Here is a 26,059-nt window from a genome sequence, read left to right on the forward strand (position 1 = left end):
TTCTTATGGAAATGCAGACCATTGGGAAAAGACTTTGGACTTGCTTCCTTTCATTTTTTTCCCTAAGAAATAACTCCAAATAACTTTCCTTTCTCCAAGCTAAACATACCTAGGATAGTGCTGTAAATAACATTTGAATGGAGCCCATGTCTGTAATGGTATTTAGATATTATAGAGAATCCCACTACTTGAATGAAGAAGAGGGATTTGTGGGCACAATAAGCTCTGCGGGGAGGGAGAAATTGATAAAACTTGCCAGCTAATCTAGATCCAGTTTATATATTTTGAAAAGGTAATTCCAATTAACTTACTTTGTATTTCTCCCGCAGGATTCTAGGGCTTTTTATCCGTGGCATTGAGGAGAACAGCCGATCTAAACGGGAAGCACTTTTCCATGAAAATGAGTGCATAGTGAAAATTAACAGCATTGAGCTTGCAGATAAAACCTTTGCACAGTGAGTTTGCTTTATTTTCTTATGTTTTAGGAATATATGCAGTTTGGATAAAACCACATTTGTACAAGTGAAACATTTGACTGTATTGCATACAAATTATATATCACAGTATTTCCTCTGTCACTTATGAAATAAGTGGGATCTCCCCTCCATATGATCACTCTGAGACAGGTATGTAGCCGGGGGAGGGGGGCTTGAGGGGCTTCATCCCCCCCCTCTAAATACTCAGGGTGGCCCGCGAGAAGGCCTTACTGGTATTATTTAAACTGTTATGTTTATTCATATCATGATCTGATCACCATGTATAGGGATAACGATACAAAAGGTTTGCTAGGGTAGATCATCTCCCACTCAGGCTCAGCCCCCCCCCCCCCCCCCGAATCAAAATCCTGGCTATGGGCCTGCCCTGAGAATAAAATATTTCATCTCTGGTTAAATATTCTAGTCATCTTTATATAAACATTTTATTAGCTGTTGGAAAAGGGCTGCTAACAAGCCAACAAATTATGACTTGAGAAACCATAAATGACTTATTCAATCCTGCTCTTTTTAAACTACAAGAGCAAACAGCTTATTATATGTAACCCTCAAAATTAGGAATGTGTTTTGCATGTCTCAGTTCATAGATCCATTGCTTACATTTCATTTTAGAGCATAGGTTTTCTTGTTTTTGATACTTTTCAGAAATGATTTTCCTTCTCTGTAATATGTTGGTGCCATGATTCAGGATGTTGCATTTACTTTAATGGATTTTTAAAATCTTCGGTTAGAAATGTTTTTTCAACTATTTGAGCAGCACTTTTTTGAAAAAAACAAGTAACTATTTTAAAATGTGAATTGTTTGTGCTATGTGATAAAAGACATTTTCATCTAAGAAATGCAATCAGTAAGTTTTTTCTCTATGAATAGTGGTATGTACTTCTAATTTTATCTCAAAATAAAATTCAATGCAATCAGAAAAATAAAAACAAGAAATAAAGAAACCTCTGCCTTTTCTAAGTCATTTGAATTTTAGTCACTTGCTCAAAACATTTTGTTTCAATCCAGCTTTCCCTGATTTGTGACTCAGCCATAGATGTTTACCACGTTCTTAAGTCTAATATTTTAATCTGATTTTTGTATTATATTGGATATGTATTGTCCATTTCTCATATATTCTTATTGACTGACTAGTGTCCAAATTTAATAAAATAAATAAGATGAAACATAGGTAAAGATAGAGGTTTCCCCCTGACATTAAGTCTAGTCGTGTCCGATTCTGGGGGTTGGTGCTCATCTCCCTTTTTTAAGCCAAAGAACCAGCATTGTCCATAGACACCTCTAAGGTCATGTGGCTGGCATGACTCCATGGAGCGCTGTTACCTTCCCACTGGAGTGGTATGTATTGATCTACCCGCATTTGCATGTTTTCGAACTGCTAGGCTGATACATATGACAAATATAAAATCATAACTTTCTCTGACTTTAGTATTACTCATTTTATTCACATTCAGATTTAATCAAGAAGAATTTGTAGGGATCATCCAGCTCAGAGATACACAAAGTGGAAGTGAAACCTCCGTTCCCCCTCTTGGACATTATAACAGGCCTCAAACCTTTTTTCATTTTGTAAAATATAAATAACATTTGAGTTTCGAGTTGGTAATCAGTTTTTTTTATTTGTTCTGGTTGGTGGAGGTTTGGAGAGGGAGTATTATATTTTGAAAAGTAATACTATGTTCTAAATGGCTTAGAATATGAGATAGTTATTTTTCTCTTTTGTAGATAATAAATTTAATTACTCCCCACAGAACAATTGAGAAAATATTTGACTAGCGATCCCATTAAGCCTACAGTTGTGACTCACAGTTTTTTTTATTGGATTTACACAGATAGAATGAGGTGGAAGGTTAGACATAAGTGCTTGCTTGGGCATTTGAGTAGGTCTAATATGCGATCCATTTGAGTATGTGGTATGCTTATGTGAAAAAAGAAATTGTGCAGTGCTGCAATTGATGTCTACCTTATACAAGTGAATAGTGGAGTTATATGTGCTCCAGACATATATTAGACAGCAAACTTGAACAAGCAAAATTGTTCAAGTACATAAGTGAGCTGCGGAATATATAATACTTTCTCATATAAGCTAAAAAGATATCTTAACCTATCACTTTAGATTATCTGCCACATTATGCACTTGTGAAAGCCTCAATTTTCCCATATTATAGAATAGGACTTTGCCTACACTAGCCCTAAAACTTGAAGTTGCTCCTGAATGTCCTGATGATGTCCATGCACTTCTGGTCTTTTATATGGGGGTAAATCAAGGTGTATGGTTTAGCCCCACACTAAAGAAAGTTGGAGAATGTTTTGGCGTTTTCCCCCACACTTCTCACAGAGTGTGGACAGCACAGAGTTTCGCCCTGCACTCATCAATGCAGGGAAAGGGGAAGCGACCAGGCCTGTGTCACCCTTATTACTGCAGCAGAAGGATGTAGAGTTCTGGGGGAGCTCCTGGTCATTCATGAGTGCCTTTGTGACATCAGCAAAGACTTGAAAACATGGCTCTTTCGCTGTGCTTTTGGAGAGTAACCATTTTATATTTCTTTTCCGTTGCTCCCTCTAATATCTATCCTCCAGAATACCCCACTTCCTTGTGACCCTGTTCGCTGTGGTTTTTATTTTTATGTCTCTCTCACCCCGAGTTTTAACTTAATGTTCATGTGGTCTGCCCTTGTTTTTCATTGTCTCCTTGTTTTATTTTGTAATGGATATTATTATTTATTGTATTGCTTATTGTATTGTGATGTGTTGTTCTTTTATATGCTGTTTATATTGTATTGTTTTGGGCATGGCCCCATGTAAGCCGCCCCGAGTCCCCGTTGGGGAGATGGTGGCGGGGTATAAATAAAGTTTTATTATTATTATTATTATTATTATTATTATTATTATTATTATTATTATTATATCTGCACATTCAGGGAGAAGGAAGGAGAATTGCCCTCATTTTCTCCCTGGTTGTGTGAACCCCATAGTTGATCCAGACTGGACCCAGAATATTTGATAGGTGTAGATGAGCCCTAGATCTTAGTTTGATGAACTGAAATCTTTAAGCAACATTAATTGTTAGAACTGGAGACACGGAACCTTCCCTTTTTGAGTAAAGCCATGGCCATTGCCAACCACACTGCTATACACTCTTTGACCATTCTATGTCTGTGTGGTGGGGTTTCTCTAGGCAAGGGGTTCTCAAACCTTTTCAGCCGCAGAGCCCTTTTTGAAGCAAAAGTTTCTCGTGGAGCCCCAAGAAATGTTTATGTATTATATTATATACCAGCTTGGGGACCCGGCAGTGTCCAGGTTATTAGAAGAAGGCATTGTTTGTTTTGGGATGCTAGGTAATATCACTAAAGTTTGGTCCAGATCCATTGTTGGCTGGGTTCAGTGCAGTCCGGATAAGGGTGAACTACAACTACCAGATTCCCAAGGCAATCATCCCCAAACCCTGCCAGTATTCGCAGTTGGTCATGTTGGGTCTGTGTGCCAAGTTTGGTCCAGATCTGATGTCAGCTGGGTTCAGTATTTTCTGGATGCAGGTGAACTACAACTCCCCAAATCAAGGTCCATTCTCCTAAACCCCTGCAGTATGCTCAGTTAGTCATGGGGCTTCTCTGTGCCAAGTTTGGTCCCAGTTCATTGTTGGTGAAGGTCACAGTATCGCTGGATGCAGGTGGACTGCAACTCCCATAATCAAGGGCCATTCTCCTAAACCCCTGCAGTATGTTCAGTTGGTCATGGGGCTTTTCTGGGCCAAATTTGGTCCCAGTTCATTGTCGATGGGGAGTGGGGTCATACTATCAGTGAAGGTACTGCGAGTCTCATTATCTGTGGCAAGTTTGGTCCAGATGCATCGTTAGTTGGGTTCACAGTGCTCTCTGGATGTAGGTCAAGTACAACTCCTGTAAATCATGGTGAATTGCTGATCAATTTCTCTGTTAACTGTGTACCATAGGAAAGGGTAGGAAAGTGTTAAGGTAGAGGCATTGGGTGGGGTCATGTAAATTAAGGAACCCTGGGGATGTCCATTCTGGAGGAAAAACAGAACATTTAGGATGAAATGGTCCCCTCATGAAAGCATTCGCTTGGGTGGGGGGCAGAATGGTGTTTGTGGAGGACACTGGCAGGGTTTGGGCTACATGTTCATGGCACTTACTATAACCTGCATGACAGTGGAGGGAGGGCCGTGGGTATCTTCTGCTCAGTAGGAACTATAGCTGTTTGTGGAGGCGGGAAGCTGTCTGTGTAAGTATACACCTCCTCCACATACACACATATACATTTTTCAGTTTTATTATGTGTGTAGATAATGTATATATATATATCAGCCATGGGCCAGGCCAATGGTAGATGAATAGAGAGAGTTTGTGTGAACTAATTCACACAAGTCAAAAGAAAAGAAGAGAAAGAACAATGCAATACTTAAAATGAAGAACAATTTTAATGAACATAAACTTAACAGTATTTCAGTGGAAGACCCCCCCCCGGGGGGCATCCAGTCTAACCCCTTTTGCCATGCAGGAAAAGCACAATCAAAGCACCCAGCCTCTTCAATAATAATAATAATAATAATAATAATAATAATAATAATAATAATAATAATAATAATAATAATAATAATAATAATAATAGAAGGAACTCCAGAGGCTATCCAGTTCAATTCCCTTTTGCCATGCAGGAAAAACATAATCTAAGTGGTGGGAAGGAAATAGGATTTTGGAAGCAAAGAAAGCAGTGTGTGTGTGTGTGTGGGGGGGGGGGGTTTAGCGGCGAGTAAAGGAGTCTAGGCAGTGAGGGAGGCACAGAAGAAAGGGTCTGTGCCCCAGGAGGATGCTGCTGCTGTTATCTCCGGGATTTCCCTGCATAAATTTCCCTGCATTTCTCAGGAGAAGGAAAGAGGAAGAAGTGTGATGCAACATGATGCCATGGAGCCCCTCACTATCACTTGCGGAGCCTCAAGGCTCCATGGAGCACCCTGATCTATTAGAGTAAAACAATCCTGTCACTCTGTCCATTTAATCAATAAGCTTGACATCAGACTACATTAACTCCAAAACAGAATGATGGGGTATGACTTCCCCTCACATATTTGTACATGGCTATCATGTCTCCTCTTAGCTTTCTCTTCTGCAAGCTAAACATGCCCAGTTCTTTAAGCCGCTCCTCATAGGGCTTGTTCTCCAGACCTTTGATCATGTTAGTTGCCCTCCTCTGAACACATTCCAGCTTGTCAACATCTCCCTTCAACTGCAGTGCCCAGAATTGGACACAGTATTCCAGGTGTGAAAATAGTAGCGAAGTGTATTGAAAGTAATTAACAAACATCAGGAACATCCATAAACTGTAAGAGACAGGAGCCTAAGATTCTATTAGTATCCATGCTAGGATTTGCATTTGTATTGCATGTTCTAGGAGTAAGGCTATGATAATGCACATTTTGCTGTTGTTGTTAGAGAGTAGGTCTTGTAATAGAAGAATACATATTTTTCTGTTTTGTGCTAAGCTGTTTTAAAAAACAGAAACAAACACTGAAATACGCACACTCCTAGAGTACTTTGTGGAATGAGGTCTATGTCATGAGTCTTGAAACATTGAAGTTCTAAATTGAAAACTATGCTTAATTATGGATCTCACTTGGCGGCAATGGATAAGTTAGTCTCCTTCATTGCTTTTTTTTTTTATCAAACAACTGTTCAGAAAATTTAAATATGTACTATAAAAACTCTGGGCTAAATGGCTATAAAAATAAAGAATATTAGTAAGATAAACAACTTTTCTAAGAGTACTGTGACACACTTGGCAAAAATAAATAAGATAGTTTTTCAATTATGTAATTTCCAGTGTTTCTGTGTTTACATTGAAAAGCAGATCTTGAATCATTTTCCCTGTATCTCTTTCCCTGCCCCTCAGAGCACAAGATCTCTTCCGCCAAGCAATGAAATCTCCAAATATCATCTTGGAAGTGGTTCCTTCATACAACCGGGAACAATATGAGAAATCTGTCATCACATCTTTATATTCTCCAGATAACACTGAGCATGTTTCAAAGGCAAAAAATCCACCTCTCATATACCCAAAGCCAATGGCAAAGGAAGTAGGCTTGTCTGGTTTGAACAGTCTGGATACTGGTGTGTGGACAGTTCTCCATCCTGCCAAGAGCCCCAACATCCCAAGGGTTGGCAGGAAGACATCATCACCAACTTTATCTCCTCTGATGAACTTTGGCAGCAAGAGAAATGCAAAGAGGATAAGAATAGATCTCAAGAAAGGTAATGCTTAAAGGATAAGCTGTTCACCATGTGTATGTAATTATGTTCAGGCATGATGTATACATTCAGCCTCCCATAGCCACAGATTCTACATCCATAGATTCAACCATCCACAGTTGAAAATATTCACCAAAAGAAATTTTAAAATGCCAACCTTTATATAAGGGATACCATACTATACCATTGTATATAATGAGTTTTGAGCATCCACAGATTTTTATATCCATGGGGGCCTGGGACCAAACCTCAGTGGATCCTAAGGGCCCACTGTAATTGTTTGAATCCTTATGTTTAATTGATACATTGTTAAAGCAGTTTGTTTATCACTTGAAGACAGAACCAGGTGAGCATTTAACATGTGGGAGCTCATTTGCAGATCCCAGATGAATGTAAGGGCTTGGGAAAGAAGACTTGTGACAGCATATTTGAAATAGCTGCTACTGCACACAAGTGGTTTTATGTACAGAAGTTCGGCATCCCATGTGGTTCTGTTTTTAGTCTTGTAACAAATTAATCAGGTTTAACTTGATGCTTACTGAATATTAATGAGATTTACATAAATAATCCAGCGTTATTCAACTGATTCGTTTAGTTTCCTTTAGTGAGCAGTTCCCTAGTGAACTAGTACTTGTTGCAGTTGCATCATAGGCCTTGAAGAGCAGAGTAGGATTGTGGGAATTTAGTCACACCTTGGCATTGTTTCCCTGAAAACAAACCTTGTTATGCATGTGAGGCCCCTTTTACACTGCCATATAAAATCCAGATTATCTGCTTTGAACTGGTTTATATGGCAGTGTAGACTCATAATCCAGTTCAAAGCTGATAAAGTGGATTATCTCCTTTGATAATCTGAATTATATGACAGTGTAGAAGGGGCATTAGGTAAAGCCTACATTTGCATCTGTTAATAATAATAATAACACTTCATTTGTAACCCACCCTCTCTCTCCAAGTGGGCTCAGGCGGTTTCCAATGAGTAACAAAAATGGCAAACATTCAATGCCTAAAACAGACAAACAACAAGTTAAAAGGCATCCAGTTTTCTGGGATCATGAATTCCAGATGGAGGACTTTTTTCTCACCAAGATAGTGTCCATTGTGTGGGTTTGTAGAATCTTTGCAGGTGTTTTTACTGTCTCTTTGACCTTTCATATCATAATGTGTCATTGGTTTGGGACTGTCAATTCAGCTGCTGCGTTCTTTTCCTAAAAAAACGTACAGAGTAGCAGGATAGAGGAAACACAAGGTAAATGATGTCTGTGATGTTTTATAGTTGGAAGAACCCTGGAGGGGAAAAGGGCATAACAGTTGCTCAGAGGAGACTGAAAATGTGACCTTAATTCACCACTAGAATGAAGGAAGTGTTTGGAGTATAGCAGTGATGCTTGATATAACACAGACTCGCTTGAATATATATGTTTAATCCTTAAAATAAATACTTGTGATAATAACCTTTTTTTGTTGCTGTCAGTTATCCCATTTTCTCATAATTCTTCTCTCTGATCTTTAGGTCCCGAAGGACTCGGTTTTACTGTAGTTACCAGAGACTCTTCAGTGCATGGACCTGGACCTATTTTTGTAAAGAATATTCTGCCACGTGGTGCAGCTGTTAAAGATGGTCGTTTACAATCTGGAGACAGAATACTTGAGGTTGGTCAACTGTTCTTTTCTAGCTTATCTCATAAGCTGTTATCCAGTGGCTTGAAATGTTCTGTACAGCCAACAATATGTTGTTGTTACAATTAGAGATGGGAAGGCGTGGAAAAAAACAGAAATATGGGCCGGGGGGGGGGGGGAGACACAGGAAAAATTGGGGGTGGGGGAAGAAAACAACCTCTTTCCCCCCAATTTTTTCAGTTTTTTTCCAGGCCTTCCCATCTTTAGTTACAATCCATGTCAAAGACAGAACGCTCCAAGTAGAATACAACACAGTTTATTGAGGTTACAGAACTAAAAATTGCCCGTAGGAAACAAAAGACGAGGCAAACACTTGTCTTCAGTGTGAAAAGTAACAAAAATAACTTCGTTTGAGTCTAGATAGTTCAAAAGAATAAACCGGATTAAACAGAAGTTTAATCCGGATTAAAACAAAGGTGCTTACTTCAGCCTGGCAATTAAACAAACAAAAACTGGTTAACAAAGGGTCAAAATGAACACAAAACTCCGCAGCAGATTCCCCTCTGCTACTCAAGAGCTACGGAAGTAACTCGGGCTGTTGCTCCTCCGTGCAACGGGCGAAAACCAGGTCCAGGCACTTCAATCAGGATAACGACGGTCAGCGAGGTCCCAATCCGGTCCGAGGTCGAAAAGCCAAATGCAGACGTCTAGGTTCCACAAGTTCCACCGATAGCCACAGAAGGGTTAGTCCAGAGTCGTAGTCAGTCAGTCAGTCCAGCGTCAATCCAGAGTTGGCAATAATGTCCATCAAAAAGACGACGGAGGTCCAAGCTATTAAGATTAAACACAAGTTGCACAGGAAAAGCCCACACAGTTCCTCCCGCCGTCTGTGCCCAGTGTCCTTGGTAACTTACGTATACAGCAAACGAATCACACCCGTCTTCAGGAAGTTCCCCAACAAGAGCCCAAGCGTTCGTCCAGATTACCTTGCCCAACGCAATTAGCCATTGGTTCTAAACCCCATTTTATGCCAGTTCATAACTCCTCATCGCTGTCAGCTGCTAACCTAATTCCAGGTGCCTCCTCATCATCATCCTCATCAGAGCTAAAACACCTTTGACTACACCCCACAGCATCCCCAGCTGTGGACCCCGTTCCATCCCTCCAACCCGTCCACGGGTCCGATCCTGCAACCCGCCAGTCGCCTCCCATGCTATCATTACCAGGAACACCCAAATCCTCCCTCACACGAGTCCATTCCATGTCATCCTCCTCTGAGCTAACCATCTCTTCCTCCATTCCCTCGGTAAAACCCTCAAAGGAGTCTTCGTCAGTTGGTTCTGCAAATAAGTCCCGGAGCCGCTTCCGTTCACGCTCCTCAAAAGAGTCTGACTCTCGAGGAGTCTTACGACCTCGTCTCCTAGTATCGGAGCCAGAAGGCTCAACCATAACAATCCAGTAGCTCAAAAATAAATGCTACTTGATGAATCCTATGCTGGGTTTGAGACTCTTTTGTTAGGAGTATTTGTATGCCTCCAGTTAATAAAATTTGATATGATTTTCCATACAACATCAACAACACTTATTAAAAAAAACAAGGAGGCAATTAAGTCAGAGCAACAATAACTATCAGCAACACAGATAAATAAATTAAGTAGGTTTTAGACTTGAACTTTCGGGGTTTTAAAAGATTTAGGAAAAGGAGGTCATTAATTAAATGCCGAGCAATCCTCTCTAACGAGAGGATTCCAGAATGAAGTGCCATCACTGAAAGGACCATTTCTCTTAATGAATGCCACAGAGAAGGGCTTCTGAGGTTGGTGTGTTGGTCTCCCCCATATAAGAACAGGCAGGTCTGAGTCAAATCAGGCATCCTATGTTGGGGACCTGGGAATTGTTCCAAAGCAACCATTTGAAGGTAAGATCTGCCCAGCAATTTTGGTCTGGATCTGGAAGAAACAGAAGATGCAGAAATCATTGAAGTGCCTGCATTTATGGGACCCTCCTCATTTATGTCCACTGTCTTACTAGGCCGGACAGCTTTTTCTCTGCCTTTGATTCTGTATTTCACTTTGTAGCTAATACAGTGGAACCTCTACTTAAAAGTATCTCAACTTAAGAGTTGAGTTAAGAGCCATCATACAGTCCACATTTTGCTTTGACATAAGAGCAACATTTTGAGTTAATTGCTGGTGCTAGAGGGAATGCTAGTGTGAGAGAACTGGGCTTTAGGGCTTCAAGGGAGCAGCATCCATTCTTCATGCTCTTGTCTGCTTTGCTTTTGTCCACTATAAGGAACTTTGAGTTAGTTGATTTTGTGTAGTTTTTATTCCTGGTACATTTGGCCTCATGAATAGAGAGAATGAGAGAAAGCAAGAGAGGGTGGGAGGCTGGAATGAGTTCAGTATGAAGAAAAAGATGCTCCTGCCTCTTCACTTTGTGCTTCCTTGCCACAACTTTGTGATTCTACTATTTGAAAGATTTTTCTTTTATAATAGCTGCATGTAGATGTGCAGTTTTTGCCTTACTATTACATTGACCAACACACATTTTGTTGCCTCAAATGTTCTTCCTTGCACTTTGTGCTTCTACCATTTTAAAGTTGATCTTTCTTTTTTATAGTTCCATGTGAATGTGCATTTATACATTATTTGTTATTCATAAAGTACATTTTCTTATTTTAAAAGATGCAAGAAAAAATTAGGGAGGGGGATTTGAGGGTCCAGAACGGATTAATAGCATTTCAGTGGGAAAATTCAATTTTTATATAAAAGCAATTTAAGTCAAGAGCTTGGTCACAGAATGAATTAAACTCTTAACTCAAGGTATCACTGTATATGTAAGTGGTGGTTTTGCTGACTTGTGTTTTTTTTTTGTTTGTTTGTGGCTTCCATTAGGTGAATGGTAGAGACATCACTGGCAGAACCCAAGAAGAGCTTGTAGCCACACTGAGGAGCACAAAACAAGGAGATACTGTCTCTCTGATTATTGCTCGCCAGGAGGAAACCTTCCTTCCCCGAGAGCTGGTAAGGAATCTGTGTGTGTAGAGGAACCATCAGAATCAGAGAATCAAACTCATAACGGTTGACTTACTAGATGTTGCAATTATCCATGAAAATCCATTGGCACTATAATCAACAGGTTAGCACAGAGCATGTATTGTTCTGGGAGACAGACCATGATAGGAATTTCCTTGTCTCCTGTATTTATTTTCTTTTAATATTTGACAGAGGGGACACATTATGTGATATCTTCAATTACCTGTATTTACTCAATTCTAATGTGCCATTGAATCTAAGGCACACCTTAGTATGGATGCCTCATCAACTACAAATCCCAGGATTACGTAGCATTGAACTATGACAATTAAATTACACATAACAACCCTCAAATAGAAGCTGCAGGTGTTCCTAAAGCAGCTTCCCCTATTGCTTTGGCTCAGTAGTAAGATTATCCTACTATGTGAATCTAATGCGCACCCTAATTTTGGCAAGGTAATGTAGCCAAAAAATGTGAGCGTTAAATTTGAGTAAATACATTAAAAGTCAGGTGATATATGTTGGAAGCAAGATTCACAGCCCTTTATAATGTTAACAAAACTATCTATGTGCTTTAATAATAAAAACTTCCTTAATTTAAATACTTCTGTTTTACCCATTTATTCTGTTCATACTAGCCTTCCTCCAAACACTCCTACACCCTCATCCTTTTATCTTCTAATCAAAGCTCAGAGCACTAAGGTAGTGATTGCTCCTAAATCAGGCAATTAACAAGGATTTGAACCCAGGTCTTTCTTTTGCAAAAATTAATCTCCTTAGCCATTTGGAAGTGTGACCCTTTTTGCTATCAATTGGCATTCACACTATTTGGAATAATCATAACCTTTTTATAAAGTATGATCTTTTTTTGAAAAGAGTTAAAAACTCACTTGAGTCAATCTTCTCCATACTGGTAAATATCCACTAATATTCATGTAAGGCAATTTAGGTTTCTCAGTTGTCAGACTGATATCCCTGGTTTTCTCTTTGAACTGTTAGGAACAAAGATATGCCAGTACATAAAATATATATAGCAGATCTTCAGAAGTGTTATTTCAGTTGCCCCACAATCTACTCTCCCATAAAATATATTGCTTTTAAATCATGCTCTCAAGAGACCAAAAATAATCAGTCTTTATTAAAAAGTTGACATAGTTGATTTACTTACAAAACTTGATGTATTCAGCATACAGGTACATTGCTTATTGGTTCAGAGGCTGTTCTTTAAGCATTCTGTTTCAGTCTCTTCTCTGTTGCATACAGACTAACACTCTTCTGATGCATACTGTATTCAACTAACTTCTAATGCATACTAACTGACTTCTGTATACTGACTACTATACTCAACTCTACTGACCTCTAAAATGGAGTCTCGGTATGACTAGTCCCTGATCTGGTCACATGGTCTGTAATCCCTTCCATAACCTCAAACAATATAGAGTCAAGGGAAAAACTGCATACATACAATATAGTAAGCAATCTCAGTTATAAACGTAAGAAATAACTATTACAGGACGCTTAAAGAAGGTTGCTATTTGCAACACACTCTGGTCCTCAAGTGAAAGTCGAGCCAACGCATCACACTTGTTCTCACTAGGTCTTCTAATGTTATTGTTTTGATTATCTTCAGCAAGTTTCACTGTATTCAGCTATGCTAACAATTAATGTTTCTCAGCGGTGTTTGCTTACACAGCATATGGTCAAGTTTTTTTTTCTCTTCAACTATTATAGCCTTGCTGTTTTGTAGTCTTCACAATATAGAAGTGCTAGTTTGATGCTGGACTGTGCTCAGCTATAGAAACCCACTAGGTGTCCTTGAGCAAGTCACACTCCACCTTAGAAGAAGGCAAAGGCAAAAGCCCCTCGCCCCCCCCCCCAAAAAAAAACAACAGTTCTTTCTTAGGGTCACCATAAGTCAAAAATGTCTTGAAGATGACAAGAACAAGTATCAGAAACAGAAGGCTGCTTCCAGAGCATAAGACTAGGCAAAGATGTTAGAACACCTTGAGTGTCTGGATATTTTTAGATGTAACATTGCAGTGCCTTAAATATGTAATTATTTCTCATTTGTCAACTCAGCAACAATATATTGCAAACTGATTGTGCAAAGTCAGAACATGCTTTAATTTGAAAATACCTTTCTACTGAAGCCATATATCAAGAGGTTTATCAATATATAGGAGAGGTGTTTTTGGAATATAACTCTGCTGCGTCAGGAGAATATAAACCTTTGGCCTCCTCCCTATTACCTTGATCAATGTGTCTAATTTATTTATTTATTTATTTTTAGAATGCAAAACCTAATAGGATGAAAGGAAGGGCAACACTTCCTGCCTTTGTCTCAGACCAAATGCCTGTATTTTCTGGTTTGAAACGTTCCTCTTTTTCCTTGATCAAAAGAATAATTCTGTTGTGACATCCTCTTATTAGTATTGGCCCACACAGAAATAACTACTCAGAACCTGCATTTTCCTCATAGTTAATTATTTATTTCCTTTTACTCTTTCATTCTGAGTTAGACAGACAGTTTGGGCAATAAAAGCCTACTGGTGGCTGGTAGGAAGCCTCGGAGTAGGTTTAATTGTTGCAAAGTGATCCCCTGCCTTATCTCTTCACAGCTTCTGTTGCTGTTTCCTGCACTTTGTGTCTTGATAAGACTAGAATGCAGTAAGTGTGCTGAGCTTACTGTCTTTTGATTCGTGGTAGCAAAGCTTTCCTTTATTGCTTGTTTCCTGGAATGTTAGATTTTTAGCCAACATTGGGGTTTCAGACACATATAAACTATTCCCATTTTATAATTTTGCCACTCACCAGCTTTTTGTGGACGAACAACAAAGCAAGTCACACTATACTTCATTTAGCCTCACAGTTGTCAGTAAAGGCTAGAAGAAGCTATGGTGATGAGTGTACACAGCTCTGAACTTTTTAGCACAGTGTTTAGTACAAATCCAAGTTAGAAATCAAAACTCAGCATATGTATGTTATGCAGTGGTCCTTTATACTTGCAGGTTTAACCTTTGTGGACTTGCTTATTTATGGATTTGATTAATATGTTTTTTCTGAGAATCTCTAGGTCTTCCAGGGTGTTTTCTGTGGTCAAATTCCACCAAATGTGGTCCTCTAGTTGCAGAGTCTAAGTCAGAGAGAACAGTTCTCTAGGTCTTCTGCCGTGAATCAGGTAGAGTGCTGCATCAGGTGAAACAGAAAGTCTTAACTCTATGGGCATTGGATGCAGAAGAATTACCTTGGCCTTGGTGTTTTAATATTATAATTGGTTTAATTGTTTTTCATGGTAAAACTTCTTATTTTTTACCTGTTAGATTTGTTGCAAGCTGCCTTGAATCCTGTTTTTTGGGAGAAATGTAGGATACAAATCCAATTTATAACCCCGTCAAACTCCTTTTGAACTTGAAACCATTATCCTTATATCCCTATTAGTATATGTACATAGAGCTGCTCCTTTTGTCAGATCTGGTCTGGGTTGCTATAGGTTTCTGATGCAAATTACAAAGCGCCCTAACAAACCTGATTTGCCATGTGGTTTTATAAATCTCCTTGCTTCTGGTGGAGAATAGGATATATAATGGTTGTTGATTGGATTACAGGATATTGGGGCTTAGTTAAGTGCAACTCTGTAAACATTAACTTCAAAGAACTGTGTAATTAACATTGTTCTCACATTATAGTGATGTGAAACCCAGACTGGTCTTTGAGGTATTGTCATTGCTTTAGAAGAGAATAAGAGAATCTTAAGAAGATTCTTTTGTGAAGCAGATCAGTAAAGTGGAATTGGGACCAACCACAGACTGTCCTCCTTATTATCCAGTTAGCCAAATGTTACTAGTAATTCATGCCAGCTGTTGACAATGTAACAGCTGGGGTAAGGAGCTGGTTCCAAAACTCAGGGGGATTATCTTGATTTGCTTAATTACCAGACGCTACAGGCTGCCTTGTGATTAGTATATTTTATAAGATACGTTAGGGTTTTCAGCTATGTAGTAAATACTGTGTTGACTTCTCTGAAGACTGTTTAAAGATTAAAAGGAAGAATGCAGGGAAGTGTCTGATTGTGATCTGGTTTGTATTTTCTGACTTCTTTAAAAGCAAATGAAATACATGAAACCTGCTACTGTTCTACCTAATTCTGAAAATTGGAACCAGTGTGGTAATGCCTGTTGCCCTCCTTTCTCATCTGCCAATCCCCAAATGAATTGAGCATGAGCTCAGCTCACACTTTTTCAAGCAACCTGGGGTTAATTTTTCTTCAGATCAAGTGAAGTAAGAAGCTGTTTTAATTGGAAGCAGTCGGTGCTTAACCCTTTTGGCACTGTAGCCCTATGTATTCCTTGACCAAAATGACTCTGAAATATTACTCTTAAGGAGACTCCAGAGATGTGTAGACACATCTTTATACCTGCAAAAACAAAAGACTGGACCTTGGCCAAACATACCAGAAATAATGAAGAATTAAAAAGATAGATTAGGAAATGTCACTGTACATGTCTATGCTTTATCACCACCTTCTTATTTGTCACTATCCTAATGGTATTTAGAATGGACTCATCTGTTTTCATTTTAGTTGTCACAAGAAGATTTAATGATGACCCATTACACTACGTAACACAATTTTTGTTCCTGGGTTATAAATGTAATTTCCTAATTGGTTCAATCATAAAAACACAGAAAAAAAGTTTATTAAACAGCAAAAACTTTGTTTTTGCAGGACATCCTGCAGCATATTTTGCTTTAGTTTTTCAATGAATATCAGATAAGAGTCCCAACCAATTCAACATAGTTTGTAGCAGACACAAAAATGAAGTTTCTGGAGTATAACAATGACTTTCAAAGTAAGTGCTGTACAATTAAACAGGAAAGAACACTTTCAAACCGTGAACAGAACATTTCTCACATTTTTTCACATAGTGTTATGTAAAGGAAAGTGTACATTTATTTTCTCTTAAAGAGCACACATTTTAATTTGTTATTTTATATCCTGCCTTTTATTGAGTATGTCACCCATAATTTAAACTTCAGCCAACATGTCCTTGCTATATTTTTGGCTGCTGCCCTGTGCACATCACAATGTAGTTTAAAGCTTCACTTTAATGACCAATCAAGTGATGAAGTATGCATGTAACATTCCTTAAACATTTGAGAGTGTTGCATGCAATTGCATACATACATATTACGAGGTGTCTTAACCAGGACGTTTTGCAGCAGATCTGGACAAGTGTACAATGGGGAACAGACAAGAAAGCACACAGCTGGAATGCACATGCTTCCTTGCAGATAAACATGTTTTTGTTTAAAACCTGCTGGTTCTGAATGAAGCAAATAGCTCACAGCTATATAAATATCTACTGTCCTTGACACAGACAGCAGTTTGATTGCTTGGTGTAGTATAAACATTTTCTAATGCTGGCCAAGCACAGACTATTCTAATTAAGCAGAAGCCTTTGGGTTTCAGTTGATTGGTCCAGACCTGTGCATAGTGATAGGCTGAGGTAGGAGAGGCTCCCATTAAACCTTCTTAGGCAACTGTAAAGCATAAAACAGAGTGGGTGGCCTCTGGCAAGTTAAGACTCTCAAGATATTCTACCTCTTGTATGAAATGCGGCCAGAGATAAAAGTTGTAACTGGCCTTCAGTGTTTGGGCAGGGAAGACATCCTGAGTAGGAAATTGCCTTAGCTGAGATTAACAGTAGTACAGAACTTGGTTTTGAGACATCATTATGTCGCTTTATAGACATGTTTCAGGTTGGTTGACTTCAGTTACAGAGTGCTAGTTTGGTAATTCAATCAGTGATGGGCCAATATACCCTTAGCTCCATCTCTGCTTTTCTGAATTTAAAAGATTAGATCACTTTAACAACAAAAAAAGCTTTCTGTGGAAATACGTTTAGACTGCGAGATGATGATGTTACTAGCTGTGTCTGGGGACAGTTTGTGGAGCAAACCTAGCATTTAGTTTGGTGCATAGCATTCTTGCTCCAAATAGGGAGGAAAGAAAAACAGTCAGAAACTCCATGCTAAACATAGTGTGCTGTTTGAGCTTAAACGTGGACTTAATTTGAAGGATGCCATAGCTGTAACAAAATTTACCTGTTAATATATAGGAGCAGCATTTTTTATAGTTGTGTATGTGCCAATCTTAAAATCTTCTTGGGAAAACAATAAAGGATAAACATAAACAGTAAGTCATTTTCTGGTAGAAAGAAGGGAATTCTGTCAGAGATGCGGCACCAACACATTACACCTTAATTGTGTGGTATTCTTTCTGAAAACAAGTTTAGGAGAATGTAAATTCACAAGCCTTTGAAGAGGATCCCTTCTCAATCTGTTGCCTCTTGGGCTTGGATGTGAATTGCACTCAGGGGACTCTGCTCCTCTTATCTGAAGTAAGCAGCCAGGCAAAGGGGCAGCCGGCACACATTGAGAAGGCCATGATGGTGTGTGCTGGTCAAGGACATCTGACAGTTAGCGAAAGGTCCCTAGCTATGTTAAATAAATGCTGTTTCCTTCCTGGCTTCAGAAAGAGCTAATGTTTTTAAGAGGTTTTTTTTTTTTTTTTTGCTTTCTGGCCCCAGAACAATAGGGATAGCTCAGACAGCCGTTCTGCCAAGGGAGATGTGCATTAGATTATCATAAATCCACAGATAGAAAGTGCAGTGGTCAATGAGTGTCGGCCTTCTTAGATTAAATAACAGGATTTAATTGAAAAGGCATCTCTGGAGAGGGAGAGGGTTGAGACAAGACTAAGCATATATTAACATCAGTCGGACAGAGAAGAATTTATGTAAGAGGGAACAGGCTTAAGGCTTTAAAAAAATTAAGTGAACTTAACTGAGCAGAATAGTTGGAAAGCACATTTTGCTTGCATTCAACATGCATAGAAGGACTCTGCCAAGGGAAAGTGGCTACATTTGGACATGGGAAGAGGGTTTGTTCATTCTCTTCTTTCCCATCTCTCCACCTTATGACATGAGTTCAGTTTGCGTACAAATCGGCAATATTGTAGCCATATCATTCCCAACTGAATAGAAACCTGCATCAGCGTGAGAATGCGGGTATGACTTGTCACTGTGTGAGAGTATCTGCACAGCAGAAGAAGAAACTTTCAGGAAGCTGATGACCCAAGGAAAATCTTGTCTTGGAACTACTGAGGTTTGGTTCCAAGAAAAGGAAAGCAGCAGGCAGGGGAAAATAAAATGGTTTACTGATGCACTTGAGAGGGGGAGAAAAATGGGAAGGGATGAAGAGAGTGGTTTGATGTAGTTACAAATTACTATTTCTGGCCTGTTGAACAATGATGAAGTCTCCTTCTTCCAACGCATCAGGCATCCAAGCAAACTGTCCAAAAGAATGAAAATGTTGGCTGTAAGAACTACTTTCAGTTCTCTAGCCAGCCTCCCTGGCAATCACTGCAGGCTTTTTGAGGCTTCTCAGCCCAGATCAAACAAGCTGGGGTAGCAGGAGGATTATGAATTGATGTTCTGTAATTCCAAAATGTTGTGTTCTGTTCAGAGTATGAATAACTTTTAAAGTGTTTGTGGAGACACAATAAAGACGAACAGCCAAATACAACTTATTGAAAAAGTTTCACTGTTTACCAGTCCAGACACAATTCAAAGTGCTGATCATAACCTATCAAGTCCTTAATCGCTTAAGTCTGGACTTTCTTAAAATCTGCATGTCCCATATATATAAGTCTGTCTGAATATTATGATCTTTGAAGGGTTTCTCTCATCCTCCCCCCCCCAATACTTTATGTGTTTTATTTCTTTAAAATCACTTAAAAGTTATGTTTTCATTGATTTGATTATTGAATGTCTCATATTGTTTAAGCATTTCTTCTTCTTTTTTTTACCCATGTTGAAAATTGGCCACAGTCCTGTTTGGGGAGAAGGGCCACTGTAGTGTACTACAATACAAATGGTCTCAATAGACTATATAGAGCAGGATATCCCCACCACCAAGAGTAGTATTATCTGTCTGTGGCACTGGGATTGTTAGGTTTTTAGCTTTCCCCTGATATGGAAATACTGGTGCCCTCTTCTTAACTGTACTTAAAGTACTCCAGGTGGGATTATTAAGTATGCTTATATCTCTTCTTTATACAAATCAGTAAACTTTATCATGATATGAACCATTTCTACAATTCCCTTAAGAAATTACTGACATAGAATTAGTACTTCAAGGAGAAAGTAAGAATATACATCTGTGTGCCAAAATCTTATTCTATTTTGAGTGTAAAAATACTGATTCAGCTATTATTCATACCCGGTAAGTACATCGAATGAATCCTACATCTAATGAATTGGCAGAAGCCTGTGATGTGCTTGGAAGGGGTAGGGCACATTTGACTGCCGGAAGTACTCAAGTTGAAAACAAAATCTATTTTTAGTAGTTTCAAGATTCTAGAGTTGCCAAGTCATGCAAGCTGTCAAAAAAAAAAACAACTGACTGAGAACCTATTTATCTGTGAAAACGGATATCTGGGGTGTACTTGTAAATCTTCAGCCTTGGGACATTTCCTAGTGAGACGTCTGTTAATCCAGACTACTTGTAATTGAGTTGTTACATGTGAACTGTCAGTGAGCATGCAGTGTTTTCCCAGCATGCCTGATTATACTGCATTGCTGCTTTTTAAAATAGGAGACAAGTAACTTTCTCTGTATATGAAACCCTTTTTATTTTCTCTTCTGCTTGTCAAAATGTTATGGTGTGTTTTATACTAATGTTTTCCTGATTGTTCTAGTTTGTATTGTATTGTATTGTATTGTATTGTATTTTGTTGTATTGTATTGTGAAGTCACTAGCTGTAAACTGCCATCCCAGAGTGATGATTTGAGTTGCACATTCAAGGTCCAGAATGACATAATTTTACATAGACAAGACAAGACCGGAAGAGGACGAGAAGGTTTCTGATTGTATTTTTTGTTTACTTTTGAAATATAACCATTTTGTGCTAATGCTTTTAAAGTTGGTCCTCCACATTGTTAAGTTTCACCTTTGTGGATTTCACTATTTATGGATTTGATTACTATTTTATCTCCAGGAATCTCTAGGTTCTCTAATTCAGCTCCTCTAGTCATTAATAATCCTCCCAATGCCTGTTCTGTGATCAATTTTCAGCAGAGGTTTGCTATGAGCTGCACTTGATGACCTAGAGATGCCTACAGAGGTGGTCTCACAAGTTTAAAAATAGTGTTTTTTTAAATTCATTTTTTCACTTTCATGGTGATGCTGTGCCCCCTGCATTCATGAATGTAGAGAGCTGACCATACACAGTAAAACCAGCATAAATATGTTTATTATTATTTATTTATTTGCTCCATTTATACTCTTCCTTTCTCACCCTGAAGGGGACTCAAGGTGGCTTACACATGGCACAATTCGATGCCCCAAAACACATATAAAATCAAAGCTTAAAATATTAAATATTTTAAAATCAGACAAAAATTAAAATATTATAACAGTTAAAAATCACACCAACCAAAAAATCATGGTCTAAAGCCATTCCAAGGTCATTATACATTTTAGACATCCATTCTTGCATTGCACAGTTATCCAAAGGCTTGATCCCAGAGCCAGGTCTTCACTTTCCTTCTGAAGGCCAAAAGGGAGGGGCCTGACCTTACATCGCTGGGGAGGGAGTTCCACAGCTGAGGGGCCACCACCGAGAAGGCCCTGTCTCTCGTCCCTGCCAGCTGTGCCTGCAAAGCAGGCGGGACCACGAGCAGGGCCTCCCCAGATGATCTTAACCTATGAGGTGGTTCATAAGGGGAAATATGTTCGGACAGGTAATCTGGGCCAGAACCATTGGAGAACCTGAAAAACCCATTCAATTCAGATGGCAAAATGCAGAACCAGATTGACACTAATGTTTGCTGTGTGGTACCTTCTTGTGTTTCTAAGACAAGCCCAAAATGCGGGACCTGTCTCGCGTTTTCCAGAGGCGCCCAAATGACACCTCCAGTAAAAGCAAATTAATGTGGAGTACACCAGGGTTTCCCAGTTTACTTTGCATTAATTACACATCTCAAATCCAGGTCTTACTGAAAGGCCCAGATTTGTTGAGGGGCCTGGGCCTGCAGGGACTGACTTCCTGAACTCCTTCCACAGTCCCAGGGGTCAGTCCCCATAGCCACCTCGCTTCTTCAGGCTCCAAAAGCTCGAAGGAGCTTTTTGAAGCCTCCCAAGCCCCAAATTTTTCCCTTAAAACTTACTGAAAAGGGTCCCTGGTGGCCATGGAGCCTCTCCTTGTGTCATCCTGAGTGGAGGAAATTACACGGGAAGAGGGGGGAAGAAGGAGTTTCCTCCTCACCCCTCCCGTCTCCTCAGGCGTCATTTCATCCACTCAGGATGATGCGAGGAGAGGTTCCATGGCCACCAGAAACCCTTTTCAGTAAGTTTTAGAGGGAAAATTTGGGGCTTCAGAGTGGCTTCAGGTTATTCCAATTTCAATAGGGATAGCATGTAGCCACCCCAGTAAGGAAAGCCTGGGGATTGGGTAGGAGGTGGGAACTAGAACCCATGTGGAAGCAGGTTATTATTCTGCATGGGTTTTAGGTATGTCTGGAAGCACCCTAAGTGTAGAATATGAGAATGCTGAAACATTTTTGTGACCCCTGACACATATCTATTTCCCTTTCAAATTTTAAGGCAAAGGAAAGGTCTTTTTTTTTTAAAAAAAGTGAAAAGCAAAGCAGAACCTGACCTGTAGTAGATTTCCTGGTTTTTTAAATTTTCTTGTATCTAACATCCTCCCTCCCCCCTCCCCACTAAAGGAACAGGGGAAGAAAATTGTAAAACTGGTAAAATACCACTCAGAAATTCCTCCTCCTCCTCTTGAAGAAAAGAGTACAGGGGAGAATCCTATGTTTTGTGCTGAGAAAATAGTGTGTGATGACAGCAAGACATCCTTCGTGGTGGCCTGGTTTCCTAGATTAATGGCTTGCTTTTTTAACATTTGTTTTCAAAGTAACAAAATAAGCATTACTAAGTTTTCTATAGTGAGTTATTAGGGATCGTGTTGCTAGGTATTGCTTAAGCATAATGATGGCTTCTTAGTTACTTTGTTGTCATTATAATTTCTGAAAAGAGACCCAATGATAGAAAAATGACCAAAACTGGCTTTAAATCCAACAACTAAGCTACAACATTTTAAAAGTAAGGAGAGCATATAGAAGTGGAAAATAGTATGTGCACCACTATAAAATAATATGTTTTATTATTTTTCGAGAGAAATATTTCTACCCTGTCATTCTCAAAAAGTAACTTCTTCCATTTAACATTGTTCTTTGTAAGAAATTATTTCTTACCCAAATCTTTGTGGGGTGTTGATTTTTCAATATTTTGTCTTTTTATTTTCTATAGCACCCAGTTCTGAAGGAGAAGATACTGATTAGTTATTCTCATGCTCCTTAATATGCAATAGAAGTTTCACTTTCCATATATGGATTAAACAGTGTGAGATTAACTTACTGCCCTGCTATTTTTTAATCATCTGATAACGAGTGCAAAGCAATTTCCAACAGATAGATCAGTGGTTCTCAACCTGTGGGTCCCCAAGTGTTTTGGCCTACAACTCCCAGAAATCTCAATCAGTTTACCATCTGTTAGATTTCTGGGAGTTGAAGGCCAAGACATCTGGCAACCCACAGGTTGAGAACCACTGAGATAGATAGACACAGACATACAGAACGTTTACTTATATTATGATCCACTGAATATGGAGAGCTGAGAGAGAGGGAATGGATTGCTACCATACTACTTATGTAAAATTGTGACTTAATTATGCAGTGTTCCCTCACTACTTTGCGGTTCATTTTTTGCGGATTTGCTGTTTTGCGGTTTTTCAATAAACTATAAAGGACTATTATAAATCATAAAAAATTACAATTTACAGCCTAAGGAAGGAAAAGCCAAAGGGAGAGAAAAGGAGCCCAAGCGGCAATGGGAGGAGAAGGAGGTGATTTATCAACACACGATTGGTTGATAAAGACTTAAAACAGTGTATAACTACTACAATAATGTATAAATATTAAAATATAGAGTCCCTACTTTGCGGATTTTCACTTATTGCGGGTGGTCCTGGAACCTAAGCCCTGCGATAAGTGAGGGAACACTGTATATAGCCAAAAACCTTTTCCAACTTCACAAGCAAAACTTTGCATAAATAAGTCCTTATAATTTACAGCAATTGTTTTCATTAAGGCACTCATGATTACTATCTGGATTAAAATGCCAAACTTAAAGAACAGCACCAGCTATTATAAAGAGCGATTTTAAAACAACATTTGAGCAGTGCATTTAGCTAATTCTCAGGGTGTTTCACAGAAGTAAATAGCTGTGAAATGTTATGGATTCCAAACTGGATGTCTGCGGCATGCTGTAAGAAACCTAATACTTGAAAATGATTTACAATAGTTATATCTGTCCCCTCGCAGGGACACATTTTAACAACTCTATTTTGGTTTTGATGGCATGCCCACACATTGATGATATCCCAGAGCATCGGTGCAAAGAAGTAATGTGGGCTTTAATTCCCTTTTAATAAACTTAATAAATCTCATGAAATGCTTGTACACCTGAATATGTTTGCTGTGCTTATGGGTTTATTACATATTTATTAGGAATATTGTTAGACTTTGAACAGTTTGTTCACAAAATGTTCTAAACTGTCATTAAAATAATGAACAAGAATAATTGTTCTTTGTACTATTGCTTTTTGGGAGGAAACCAGCAATAACAGATTCCGTAACACTGAGTTGGTTGTGATTGAGAGACACTCATATGTTTAAAGTCAGTGTTTCTAGTAATGATCATAATAAAATTGATAGTTACAGATGGATATGGAGTGAAAGCTATGAACAGGTGCAGAGAATATATGTTGTTATACATGCACATTATATAAATTGAGATAATTGCTGTATTCCAATTAATTCTGTTGCTCCATTGGAAGAGAGAAGTAAAGTTAGTAATTTGGTACAATAAAATTACTAGGCAAAAAGTGAGACAAGAGATGTGCTTGTCTGTGTAAAGATATAAGTGCAGTGCTTAGACAAATTGGTACAGCTATGTCCAAATATTTTCAAAGAACCCAGTATGATTTTACTGTTTGTGTGTCACGAGTAGGATTGACTGTGGCCCGATACAGTGTGAAGAGCCAACGTGTTGTAGTCATTTGGTGTTGGACTAGGATTTTGGGAGATGAGTCTGCAAATCACTGCTTAGCTATGGAAACCCAATGGTTGACCTTTCGACAAATCACATTCACTCTTAGAGAAAGGCAGTAGCATAGCTCTTATGAATAAATTTTGACATGAAAACCTTATGAGAGGATCACCATGACTTGGAGTGAAGGCACATAACAACAAAATACCCTTCATGGATATTAACCCACTTTTCACATGTACTGAACAGTCCATAAGTGGATTGAGATCCATGAAAGATCTTGCTGAAGTAAACCATTTCGTCTCAGAAGTATTACTGGAAAAGGGAATGTTGCTGAATTTGGCATTAAAGAATAGTAGCACAGTGAATTGAAGACAGCAGCTTATTTAATTACACAGTGCCATTCCAGATATTTAGACAGTTGGCACTGAAGCAAACATGCACCTTTTTCATTTGTATTGGTTTTAGAAAATCTACCTAGCAGCAACATGCAACAAACCACAAAATGACACTGGAGATATGTGAGTTTATTATGAAACAGCAACCATTAAGCCACAATGGAGAATTACCAAGCATGCATCATGTCAGAAGTATTCATGTCCACTCCACTGTGGCACTTCTTCTGACTTTTTGCATGCCTGAGTGGGGAAATGCCAGAAGTGGCCAGGACAACTGTTTCCCTGCAGTGTCATTGGTGTTTTCTCCTCTCCATGGAATTACCCTCAACTTATCCCCATGGATAATCCATAATTTTGCCCCCAAAATCTGCCCTCAGTTGATTTATACATGAGTATATACAGTACTAGCCTGAAATTAGATCAGTTTAGTGAAGATAGTGTGGCATGAATAAAAAAAAAATGATTTCAGTATTTCATGAGAAATGGATGGACCAGCGAGGTATAGTGATTTGGGTGTTGGTTTAGGATTCTGGCAAGATTTGAATAATCCCTCATCCATGGAAGCCCACTGACCATTTGGACAAATCATATTTTCTCAACCTCGGAAGAAGGCAAAGATAAACGTACTCAGACTAAATCTGGTCAAGTAAACCCTTTGATAAGTGTTCCATAAGTTGGAATTGACTTAAAAACACATAACAAGAAATATCTATTATTTTGGATCTAAAGTGTTTTTACTTTTGTGTTTTGGCTTTGTGTAACATACTAGAAATGAAAGACTTGGCAGGCAGGCATAGTAAAATAAGCTACAGCTCTATGCAGTGGTCCTTAAACAGAATATTAAAAGACTCAAGGTAGTGTTATTCTGAACAGCAACATTTTGCGAGATTTAGTATTTCATCACATTGAGCTGGAAAAAACAAAGGAAAGCGAGGGGAAAGGGTGGAGTTTCATGGGGTTCTGTATTTTCAAATAATTTACTACTCACTCCCATCACACTAAGATCACCTCCTCCAGCTTCTAAATCAATCATCAATTTAATATCCATTACATGGGTAGGCAATGAC

General features: G+C 38.8%; 1 protein-coding gene across 4 annotated transcripts in view; it reads left to right on the forward strand.

Annotated features, from left to right (window-relative positions):
- Positions 1–26,059, forward strand: part of pard3b (par-3 family cell polarity regulator beta) — a 691,700-nt gene that overhangs the window by 268,529 nt on the left and 397,112 nt on the right. For all 4 annotated transcript variants that reach the window (XR_010002345.1, XM_062969128.1, XM_008114949.3 and 1 more), the window contains 4 exons: positions 330–455; positions 6,402–6,760; positions 8,271–8,410; positions 11,275–11,403. Coding sequence is in view for 3 of the 4 variants with exons in the window: in XM_062969128.1 (XP_062825198.1) it covers positions 330–455; positions 6,402–6,760; positions 8,271–8,410; positions 11,275–11,403 (754 nt within the window). In the remaining variant the exon portion in view is untranslated. The remainder of the gene's footprint in view (positions 1–329; positions 456–6,401; positions 6,761–8,270; positions 8,411–11,274; positions 11,404–26,059) is intronic.

The sequence above is a fragment of the Anolis carolinensis genome, chromosome 1, assembly GCF_035594765.1.
Source record: "Anolis carolinensis isolate JA03-04 chromosome 1, rAnoCar3.1.pri, whole genome shotgun sequence".
Taxonomy (NCBI): domain Eukaryota; kingdom Metazoa; phylum Chordata; class Lepidosauria; order Squamata; family Dactyloidae; genus Anolis; species Anolis carolinensis.